This window comes from Xenopus laevis, chromosome 2S, assembly GCF_017654675.1.
Source record: "Xenopus laevis strain J_2021 chromosome 2S, Xenopus_laevis_v10.1, whole genome shotgun sequence".
NCBI lineage: Eukaryota > Metazoa > Chordata > Amphibia > Anura > Pipidae > Xenopus > Xenopus laevis.
The window spans coordinates 62,911,757-62,923,996 of NC_054374.1; the positions used below are offsets into that span (position 1 = coordinate 62,911,757).

General features: G+C 40.7%; 1 protein-coding gene across 9 annotated transcripts in view; it reads right to left on the bottom strand.

Moving 5' to 3' along the window:
• Positions 1–6,191, bottom strand: part of elk4.S (ELK4, ETS transcription factor S homeolog) — a 301,246-nt gene extending 295,055 nt beyond the window's left edge. For 6 of the 9 annotated variants that reach the window (XM_041582967.1, XM_041582965.1, XM_041582966.1 and 3 more), the window contains exons 1-2: positions 6,039–6,191; positions 1,365–1,580 (exon numbers count right to left, since the gene is read on the bottom strand). In XM_041582967.1, coding sequence (XP_041438901.1) covers positions 1,365–1,571 — 207 coding nt within the window. In that variant the 5' untranslated portion in view covers positions 1,572–1,580; positions 6,039–6,191. 9 annotated transcript variants of the gene reach the window in all.
• Between the last annotated feature and the right edge of the window lie 6,049 nt (positions 6,192–12,240).

Here is a 12,240-nt window from a genome sequence, read left to right on the forward strand (position 1 = left end):
TCCTGTTGGGTTTATTTAATATTTAAATTATTTTTTAGTAGATTTAAGGTATGGAGATCTAAATTAAGGAAAGAGCCTTTGTTCAAAAACCCCCAGGTTCCAAGCATTCTGGATAACAGGTCCCATACATGTTTTAACAACATGCACGACTATAAATGTTACAATTACAATGTTTCCTGCAATCATTGGTTAACCAAAGTTAACAGATGAATCTTCAGATATCCAGGTAGAAAAAAGGAATTCTACCTTTGTTTTGTATGATAATATCTGTATGGCCTTCTTTACCCATATCACTGGCTACTTTTATAAAATTTGTTACATTTTATCCCCAGACCAAACCAAAATGCAGAGAACACAAGTCAAAAGGATTCAATAATAATCCTGAAAGCACCACTGCAGGGTCAGACAGGCTTTCCTGGGTTCTGCTTACGTTTTCATTTATTCCAAGCACATTTTTTTTGCTGCCTCAACATTTTTAATAAGAATTATATAAAAGAACCCTCCATAAACTTTGAAAAAATTATAGGCACTGGGTGCTTTCACATGTTTCCTATTCAGTGGGGGCAATGTCAAACATTTTATCATCCTTCAAATGAGCGGTGAATTACTTAAAACTGCCCAGTGTGCCACTGCTCTAAAGGTGGCCATAGATGTTACAATTATGATCTTTCCAGGAAAGATTGTTTGCTTCAATACACAGGAGTAGAGCTGAATCGTCATATATACAGGAACAAACAATAGAATTAAACCTGTATCTGTTGATTCAACACTAACAATGGCTGATGTTTGGGTTTTCCAGCCAGCCCAATCAACGAGCCGACCGTTACCAAAGCCTTCTGCCGATATCGATCGGCTTGACTCCCACCATACACACACTGAATATCATACAAAAATGTGTTTTGTACGATATTATCGGTGCATCTATTCATCTATAGCCTCCTTAAGGGTAACATCAGTGGCTGTAAAAAGATCTCAGACTCTGCCTTTCTACTTGACTCCAACTGGAGGTTTCTTACGTTCTTGACCAATCTGGGCCTTGTGCAGAAGATTTTAACTTTACCAAAACATATTTATCAGTGATCATATTTATAAATATGTAAATTTCATTTTAGAACAAGATTCTGCAATTGTAAATTGCCTTTAGCTTTAAAAGGCTATTTAAGCAGGGTGGGTGGTAGCTTATGACTTATTAGTAGATCTAAAGTCGGTGGCCAGGCAATGCCTCCCAGGTGGTAGTATTTTATTTTACAGATTTCATATTACAGAGTAAAAAGAAATATAAATATGCATATATATATATATATATATATATATATATATATATATATATATATATAATTTCTGCCAAATTAATTCCTACTTACTTTCACGTAGTAATAGCGAAGTGCTCGGCTTAGTTTGTCATAGTTCATGCTGGGCTTATTTTTGCGGACTCCCCATAATCTGGCCACTTCCTCGGCTTGCAGAAGTTTGAATTCTCCATCATTCGATGTCCAGCAGATAAGCTGGCTGTGATGTGGCTCCTGTAAGAGCTGGAGAAGGAACTGCCACAAAGTGATAGCACTATCCATAGCAAGGATCTGAAACCAGAGCAATGCTTAATTATACGCAGATAAGGAGAGAGGCAGTTAATTTAGAATATTTTTTATCAAGAAGAGCTGATATCAGCTGCTTTTGGCAGTCATTACTGAGAAAAAAAGAAAAAAATAAGAGAATGCACAGCTTGAAAAAAAATGCATTACAACACGTGTTTAACAAATGTTACGGTGTAATAGTCTTGGGCAATCTTGAAAAAGGACATTGCAAAGGTATTTTTGTATGACATGGGCAACAAAACGACCCTTGTGCCATCACCTACCCAATGCTAAACTGTAAGGGGCAGATTTATCAAAATGTGAGATGGTGAACTCCATTGATAAATATGATTCTAAAAAACCCATAGAAATAGAAAGTGAGTTTTTCTGTGGTAAATTCTAAATTCACATTTTGATAAACCTGCTCCTAAATGTGTGCTTGCACTCAACTTGCCTGGAAACCACTATTTTAAATAATCAGTGAAACTAAACACAATTTGTCTTGAAAGTATTATACAGACTTAACACATAACATTAAGTGTACCAGAAACATACTATGACTAATGTAATATATGGCAAATAGAGGTTTGCCGACTGTACCTGAAGTTACTTTTATTCTGGTTTCCTGAGTGTGTGACTTTTTCACAGACCTGTCTACTTTTATTGCTGATTTAGAAATAAGATTGTGGCAGGAAGTAAAGCCACAATATCAGTTTTCAAAAAAAAAACCTACAACATATCAAACAAAAGAAAAGCTGTACTTAGAAAATTAGATACTTCTCAGGCTCAGACTGAATAAACTCCACCTGTGAAATTATGTATACTAGTAACTTTCTTTAAACTGACTAGTTAACTACATTTAGATTTCTCTGCTTCATTAAATAAATCCATTTTAAGAATACATTGACCTGCTTAAGTTTCCTTTACAATGGGACTCATTTTTTAATTTTTGAGTGCATTTCTGTTATTTTTTTCCCCTTGGTATTGAGATTTTTTCTCATATGACTTTAATTGTCTTGATCGAGTGCAAATAAATATCCATTGACAGCACTCCAGTTTCTTTAATAAATAACTGCAAATTATTAAAGGTGGTTTTAAAGAAATTGGGAGTGCTGTCAATGGATATTTATTTGCATACTATTGGGGAGCTGCTGCGAACAGGCTCGAAGACATGCACCCAAAGGAGAAGGGGATCAATGAAGTAAGTGCGGTTCTAACTGGAATTGCATTGTCTTGATCGAGTAAAGACAACAAAGAAAAAAGTCTGACTACCTAAAACCTGATGAATTGCAGGCTTTAGAAATCAGAAATCATCTTTGTAATCTTTCGCTACCATTTAGAGCTCATTATTTTGTTTTGTTTTCTGTTATATACCACAAGTTCATTTATACAAGGGTAAAATGAGCATCAAATGTGTAGACAGTAAAAAAACATAAGCAGGAAGGGGTAGGACACTTAGGAGCAGATTTATCAAGGGTCAAATTTCGAAGTGGAAAATACTTTGAAATTCGACTATCGAATAGAATCCTCCGACATTTGAATTCAAAGTTGGAGGATTTTATTCATCGTATGATCGTAGTACTCCGATTGTACTTTGAATTGTACGATTCGAACGATTTTATCGTACGATTTTCCTTTGAATATAAAAAACTTTGAAAATTGCACTGGAAGGTCCCCATAGGCTAACATAGCACTTCGGCAGGTTTAAGTTGGCGAAGTATTGAAGTCGACGTTTTTTAAAGAGACAGTACTTAGATTATCGAATGGTCGAATATTTAAACGATTTTTACTTTGAATCGAAGTAAATTCGAAGTCGTAGTATCCTATTCGATGGTCGAAGTATTCAAAAAATTACTTTGAATTTCGATTTTTTTAACTTCGAGAATTCCCTCAAATTTACTTCGACCCTTGATAAATCTGCCCCTTAGTGTCAGGAGATAAATTGGTTGATGAGAGCTGGGAGATTAGAACCTCATTGTATTTGCCCCAGGGTAATAAAAGAACTTAGCTCGGAACTAAGCTCTGTTATTGCCAATCCACTTTACTTTCCTTCCATGAACAATCTGAATTGGCAAATTGCTAATTAGGTGCCATTATTCAAAAAGAGATGCTGTTCTCAGCCTGAAAATTATAGGTTTCTTAGTTTGACACTGGAGGTGTGGCCTGTGGGTTTTAATGGTTGGTTCCTATTGCACTATGCATTATTTGAAAACTGGAATTCCATCTGAAATATTTTGTGCAGTAATTGCAAAGCAAGAATTGCTCCTATGGTTGTGCATCATTCCTTTATACATTTGGATGTTTTGTCAGTAACATTTTATTGAGACATCTATTCAAACTTCACTATTGCCTAATGTTACAGTGGTGGTAAGATAACATTTAAACTGGGTAATAAAGGCTAATATATATTTTTAAAATACAGCTGCAATGCTTAATCTTTAAAGTAACTGTATTAACCCATGTCTGAACTCATGTTTTAGGGCTACTTGCACAAGAAGCGCTATATAAACAAACATATAAATGTTTTCATAAAAGAAATTTGCACTTTTCCATGTTTTTAATGCCTAGCATCACAGAGTTGCCATTAAAATGAATTGCTATGAATATGAAATAAGCAATACCACATAAGCATAAACAGTTACAGGACGTAGAGCAGAGCATGTGTATTACATTACATATTGATATTAAAAAAAAGAAGTGTTAATCTTAAATGAAGCTTCTTTTGCATAAAATCAAGTTTGTATTTCAACAAAAAAAAAATGTTATTTAAGAAAATGTAATCCTAAGCAACTTTCTAGTGTGCATTAATGGGGTTGTTAACCTTTGAGTTAACTTTATTATGATGTAGAGAGTGATATTCTGAGACAATATGCAATTGGTTTTCATTTTTTATTATTTGTGTTTTTTGTTTATTCAGCTTTTTATTCAGCATCTCTTCTTTTTGCAACCCTTCAGTTTCAGCAATATAGTTGCTGGGGTCCAAGTTACCCTAGCAACCATGCATTGATTTGAAAAACAGACCGGAATATGAATAGGAGAGGGTCTGAATAGAAAGACAAATGATAAAAAGTAGCAAAAACAATACATTTGTAGCTTTACAGAGCATTTCTTTTTTAGATGAGGTCAGCGACACCCACTTGAAAGCTGGAAAGTGTCAGAAGAAGACTAATAATTCCAAAACTATAAGAGGCCAAGCGAAAAGTTACTTAGAATTAGCCATTCTATAATATTGTAAAAGTTGACTTAAAGGTGAACCGCCCCTTTAAAGGGATTAAAAGTATTTGTAAATGTACCAACCACACCAAATAAAGACTACATTCCTGTAGGTCCCGCGTATCTCAGCACAGTAACTATGTACAACAAAAGAATAAAATATTACATCAATTTTACTTATCCTCCACTTAAAGGAGAACTAAACCCCCCATTTTGATAAGTCCCCTTTGCTCCCCCCCCCCTGCAGAGTTTTACCACAGAATTCTGTCCCCTCTAGAAATAGCAACTGCACATGCAGTGAGCACAGCGGAGCTCACTGGCGCCATCTTCTTCTCTTCAGTAATTTTCGTTTCTTCTTTTCCCCTTCGGCAATTTCTGTCTCTTTCGGCGCATGCGCAGTTGTTGCGAATCGGAAAATTGCTCCAACTGCGCAGGTGTCAATACGCCGCTAACTTCACGAAGACTACCGAAGAGAAGAAGATGGCATCTGAGTTCCGCTGCGCTCACTCGGCATGTGCAGTCGCTATTTCTAGAGGGGAAATAGTTTAGGGGTAAGACTGTGCGGGGGGAGGGGGCCCAATGGGGACGCATCACAATGGGGGGTTTAGTTCTCCTTTAAGTTAAAATACCCAATATGCCATAAAAGCAAACAAACATAGACAGCACAGCTATGTGCTGTTTATCTTTAGTGTTGATATTGATATGTATGTGTAAATGTCATCAAATCTGAAATCACTATGTGTCAGTTTACACTCCTGCCTCTAAAACAACCTAGCAAAAGCCAACAGACCTGAAATTCTTTTGCACCATTATTTCATGAGTCAGAACCAGCAGGGGGAAAAAATAGAAAACCTGTCAAACAATCCTGCAATTACATTGAAACATTGTAACTTTTTTCCAAGAATGTATGCAGGAAAGTTGCTTAGAATTGTATGTTCTTGATTTATGTCACGGGATATTATCCTATATGGGAATCATACTATAGAGCAGGCTAAGAAGTATACAGCAAGTATACACAGACGTAAAAGGCCCAGGAGACAGGGAATACGTGTATAGAAAACATACTGCTCACATTTGTACAGTTACAAGTAGAGTTATCGCGATATGTGCAGAATTAGACAGGGATTCCTAAACTTTTGTTGTTGTACTAAAACTCCCAGCAGTAGCACGAGGGAAGGAGCCGCAGAGTTGAGGGAACCCGAGTCACACTATACAAATACACCATAATGAGCCCACTCCCCAGGGTGTTACCCGCTCTTGGGTCAACGCTTCTCGAATCGAGGCTACCCCATGTCATGGCACTGTCACCCGCGGGAGGAGCTGGGGCCCACCAAACCTGGAGCCGCCATCCTGCGCATCGTCACTTCCGGGGTCAGCGGCGTCAGGGTTTAGGGCGGGGCTAACTAGCGAGATGTCAGGGGAGAGAAAATGGAAGAGGTTTTTAGGGGTTTGTTGAAGTGAAATGGAACATAAATGAGGCGAGTGATGGAAAGCTGAATAGGCTGGAATACATTATTTTATAGAATAGATTTAAAAAAAAGTGCGTACTTCCATCGATATAAGTGTACGGAACGTTTTTCTGAGTTCTAACCACGCCCACCAACATGACTGACAAAGAGTGAAACCTGATAGCTTTGTTTTATTAAAATTGTATTATTAAAGGAACAGTCACACCAACAATTAAAATTGAGTTAAAGGGCACCTGTTGGGTAAAAATGCTATCCCCAAACAAAGAGGCCCACATTCAGATTGGGGATAACTAGGTTTTTTTTTTTTGTTTTTTTTTTAAATGCACCCCCGCCAGCGCTAGGTTACTGGTACGAGCAGCCATGTCCGCTCACTCGCATGTGCACAATGAAAAGCTGCCCGAATTGCTCGTTATGCACATGCACATGACGTCACTTGCGCATTCGAGTGACCGGATATGGCTGCTCCCATCCGGTGCAGATAGCCTAGCGCTGGCTGGGGGCATTTTTTATTTTTTTTTACAAAAACTACTGTTATCCCCAACCGGAATGCGGGCTATACTGTATTAGCCTGCACCTTTGGTTGGGGATAACATTTTTAGTCAACTTTCTTTTTATTGAAATCAAATTTCACTTTTCCCGAAGGACTGTATAGAAAAATAGTACATTGCACAACACAGGAATGCATAGTACAAAATATTGCAGAACAGGGGAAAAGGTATATATAAAACAAAAGAAAAAAAAAATAAAAAATACAAAAGAAGGAGAGAAAGGATCCACTGGCTATCCAAAAAATACCATTAGACATGTCACAATCGGTATCTATAGAGCAAGTTAATGCCATATGCCTCAAACACCAACTAAGCACACACTTAAGTAGAGTAAACTCTGCCCATTGCCCCATTTTAACTCAAAGGGAAAGAAACGACTCCCTATGAAGAATCCAAGTGTCCCAGATCTCAGTGAATTTCTCCAGTTGGCCATCCATTTGGTATCTCAAACGTTCATTTAAATGGATGAACTCAATCTTGTCCAAGACTTTAGTTATGGAAAGGTAGGGTGATTTCCACTGTGCCGCAATATGAATCCTCGCCGCCATACAGATATGTTGAGTCAGGTGTTGTGCCGAAGAATTCATACCCTCCAATTTATGACCTAGAAGCATAACCTCTGGGCACGGATCAATGGGAGTATAAAAGAGTACAGTCAGTATCCGAGAAATCTGCTGCCATAGGGCTTGCGTCACAGGACAGCTCCACCAGGTATGCCAAATCGTCCCTCTAGTGGGACAGTTCCTGAAGCATTGAGGTGAAACGGTGGGGTACATACGATGAAGTCGTTCTGGAACATAGTACGATCTATGAAAAAGTTTAAGCGAGGTTTCCACTATGGTGACATTATAGCTCCCCTTGAAAATTCGTAAGTAGCTCTTGAGCCATACTTCCGGGGAAAACGTCGTCCCCAAGTCGGCTTCCCAATCCAGCATATGTTGAAGTTTAGCCGGTGCGACAGCATGATTCAGCTGGCTGTAAATGGAGGAGAGGACTCGTCTACACATTGGGGAAGTCATGCAAATGACCTCTAGAAACGTTCTAGAGCCCAAACTCTTGGGCCAGAAGTGTAAAGCAAAATGTGACAGTTGCATAGCCCGGTAAGTCTCAGATGGTGGTGCTTGATATTTCTGAATAAGGGACTCCATGGACAGCGGCTTAGAGCCATCAGTGAGCTGGTAGGCGGTAAGGACCCCCCTGTCTTTCCACCAGGTAAAGGCTGACTCGGATCGGCTCGGGGGAAAAAGGATGTTTCCGTGCAATGGCACCAATGCCGAAGGGTTTGAAGCAAGACGATATTTGAATTTAAGAATGTTCCATAGCTGCAGCATAGTATAAGTCAATGGGGAAACAGTCTTACATACTTTAATATCCGAGCTTGGATTCCAGAGCAAGCTCTGCAACGAATAAGGGCGTACCATATCAGACTCCATGAGTACCCACAAAGGAGCTTGAGGGCCTCCATGTATGGGGGGGATCTGGGCACAGCGAGCTGCCCTAAAGTAGTGAAGCAAGTTCGGGACCCCTAGACCACCCCTAGTTTTATGAAGGTACATAATATGTCTATTAATCCTCGGTCTCTTATTCCCCCAAATAAAGGCCATAATTTTCTGTTGGAAACTGAGCAGGTCCCTTCTCACGAGGGCAATGGGCAGAGTTCGAAAGTAATATAACAACCTAGGCAAAGTCATCATTTTAATACAATTTATTCTCCCTATCCAAGAAATCTGTTTAGACCTCCACTCCTGTAACTCGTGCAACAATTTCCTATACAGTTGAGGGTAATTATGTTTATACATTGTTTCCAGGTTGGCAGTGAGGCGTATGCCTAGATAAGATAAGTATTGGTCTCGAAGTTGAAACCCAAAATTAAGTTCAACAAGTTTGCTGGTATGTTTGGGAACACCACAGGGCAGAAATTCGCTCTTATCTTGATTCAATCGTAACCCCGAGGCCTTAGAAAAGTCCTGAATAATATGAAGAAGGTTGGGCAATGTAGTTAAAGGCTGTGTGACAGTCAACAATAAGTCATCGGCAAAAAGGGATACTTTATGTTCAGTGTTAGCTATAGTGTAACCCTTAACATTCGGATTTCTCCGAATCGCCTCTGCCAGCGGTTCCATTGCAAGAGCAAAAGGGCCAGAGACAATGGACAACCCTGCCTCGTTCCCCTTCGAATCTCAATAGTTTGGTGAGAGGAAGTAGGTAACTTCAGAGTAGCAGACGGGGTAGAGTAATAGGTAGAAAGAATAGTAGTAAAAGGTTCACCAATCCCAAGAGAGCTAAGGAGGGTTCTGAGGTAGTGCCAATCAAGGGAGTCAAACGCCTTCTCTATATCCAAAGCTAATAAACCCATGGGCGTTCTGGTAGACTTAGCATGTTGTATAATATTAAGAACCTTTCTCACATTGTCCCCTGCCTGTCGAAACGGAATGAAGCCAACCTGATCCCTATGTAATCACTTCCGGCAAAATAGAAGATAACCTTCGTGCTAGTATGCTAGTCAAAATCTTTAAATCAATGTTCAAGAGAGAAATGGGACGATAATGCTTCGGTTGGAGGGGATCCTTATTGGGTTTAGGTATCAGTGTAATATGCGCCGACAGCAATTCATGGAGAATGGGCTTACCATCTCGGATATGATCAAAGAGTAATTTAAGGCGTGGAGTAACTATGTCAGCAAAAACCTTATAATATTTAGCTGAAAAGCCATCAGGGCCCGGTGCCTTCCCTACCTTAAGTTGTTTGATTGCATAGGCTATGTCCTCACCTGTTATGGCCGCATTCAGCGTATCTAAACTAGAAGCAGAGAAGGTCGGCAAAGGATACTGAGAAAGAAAGGTCTGTGTAGCTCGAGAATCTGGTTTATGGGTTGGGGTATACAGTTTTCTATAGAAATCTAGAAAAGTGTCTCTTATCCTTTCCGGGTTAGAGGTAATGTTGCCCAGTGAAGTTCGAATACGGGGTATGTGGTTAATTCGAGATTTGGTAAGCAGTAGGTTCGCCAAATAAGTGTCAGGCTTATTACAATTCTTATAGTACCTAAACCGAGTCCATCGGATAGCTTTATCTACATGCTCCAGTTGCAAAGTATTTAGATCTTGCTTAAGCGCTTTAATACGTTTAGTCAAATGTGATGACGGTGAAGCTTGGTTAAGCCTTTCCAGGGTGGTTAATGAGGATTCAAGCTGGCAATATCTGTCCCTTAATTGCTTTTTCCTCCTAGCCGCCTGTTGTATGAGATATCCCCGTATAGTAGCCTTATGGGCTGCCCATACGACATCAGGCGTGACATCAGTCGTGGTATTTTCCTTGAAGTAATTAGTTAGGGTAGTCTTTAATTCTTGCGTAACTTGGGGATCGCTAAGCAGGCGTTCATTAAGGCGCCATCTAGAGGACCTAAGGCAAATACCCTGTAGCAACACTTTAGTAACCATGAGATCATGATCTGACCACGGGCAAACTTTTATAAAGGCATCCTTTAAGTTAGGGATCATGGCTGCATTGAGTAAAATGGCATCAATTCTAGAATATTGCTTATGGGGGGCTGAATAAAAGGTATAGCCACGAGCCTGAGGATGGAGTTCCCTCCAGGTATCAACAAATTGAGACGAGTTAAGAACCCGTTGAGTCAGTTTAGCGGCCTTAGGTTCCCTAACATGGGGCAGCACGGCCGATTTATCCAAGGCCGGATTAAAGGGAAAGTTAAAGTCTCCACACCACAAATTAACATCAAGGGGATGTGTACTCAGTTTAGCAGCATATCTTTTAAAAACTCGCGTGGGGCAGCATTCGGGGAATATGTGGATGTGATCCTAATAGATTTCTCAAATAAGCTACCCACTATAGATAAGTATCGCCCCTCTTTATCCACTTGCACATCCGTCACAACAATCGGAAAGTTGTCATGAACCAAAATAGCAACACCTCTATGCTTTTTATTGGGAGTAGAAGCCAGAAAATATCTGGAATATTGGCGATGAAGATATTTCGGATAAGACTGTCTCGTGAAATGAGTCTCCTGCAAACAAATCACATCAGGATGCACACGTTCATACCATTGAAAGGCCTGTCTACGCTTCCGCGGAGAATTTAACCCCTTAACATTATGAGAGATTACTGTAAACGCCATAGTGACAAGCTTAAAGGGGGGCTACAAGTGGAACGACCTGAACCGAAGGATAGGAGAGAACAGGAGTGGAGGTCAAACTGCACTAACAGTATAGCATACAGGTACACTAGACAATCAGGTAGCATAAAAGGAGGCAGTAAAGTAAAGATACCAAAAACAGTTATGAGCACAGTGGATCAACCCAAAAAAGCGAACAAAACAGTACAAAAAATAAAATGGAACCTGAAAAAAACCCCCAAATATGGGGAAAATGTCCCGGTCAGTCAGCGACTGTCTTTGTGGGGTCGCCAGTAGACTGGGGAATGTGGGCAGCATCTATTCCCAAGCCCATTGAAAAGGATGCAACGTATCCTGCACAGGAAACTAGAAAAACAGGGTACAAGTCATACTCAACCGGGCAGGTCTCCGGTATCCGGAATCGTCTGGGAGCGAAGCCGTTGTGGTTTGGGGATGCCAGAGTTGCGGCCTAGTCGAGAAGGCGAGCGGGGACCAGCCACCACTTGCCATTCTTTCTGAGGTCTCGGACTGCTGCTCGCCGATGGTGCTGGGGAAGGAACAAAAAGGCCCTCCTTCTGTAACACATGGAAGGCCGCCTCTGAGGTCTTGAATGAATACAGGCGGTTATTAATAGTGCAATGGAGCGCAAAAGGAAAGCCCCACCTGTACCGAATCCGTGCCTTCTGGAGCTGTAAGGTGACATCTTTCATCAGCCGCCTCTTCTGCAAGGTAGTAGGTGCCAGATCCGCATAAATATCAGCCGATAGTTTGTTGTCCGGATCTCTAGTGAATTGGCGCGCAGCTTGTAATATTTGGTCTCTGACCGCCTCGTGTTGCAATTTCAGGACTATGTCCCTAGGCGTATCTTTTGTGCGAGGCCTAGCAAGCGCCCGATGTATTCTCACCATCTGCAATTTCTCAGGCGGTACTTCTGGCAGTAATGTAGTAAAAAGGTTCATCGCAAATAGTTCCAGGTCCATCTCAGTCTCTGGGACGCCACGAAGGCGAATATTAGCCCTACGAGACCTATTCTCGAGATCCTCAATCTTTTCCTCCATTGCCGCAATTTGTTCCCTCTGGGTCTCAATGGCGTCACTATCAGCATGTATCGCTGCCACAAGCTCTTCCGTGCGGTCCTCCAAGGCACTCGTCCGAGTGCCCAGTTCTCGGATTTGTTTGGTAAAGTCCGCAACTGCAGCTGCTAGTTCCGTCCGGAACATAGTCTGTATGGTAGATAAAACTTCCGATACCTCGGAGGAAGGCCCCAGCGGGTCCGGATGGGAGTGCGACAGGTCCGCCTCGTGTGA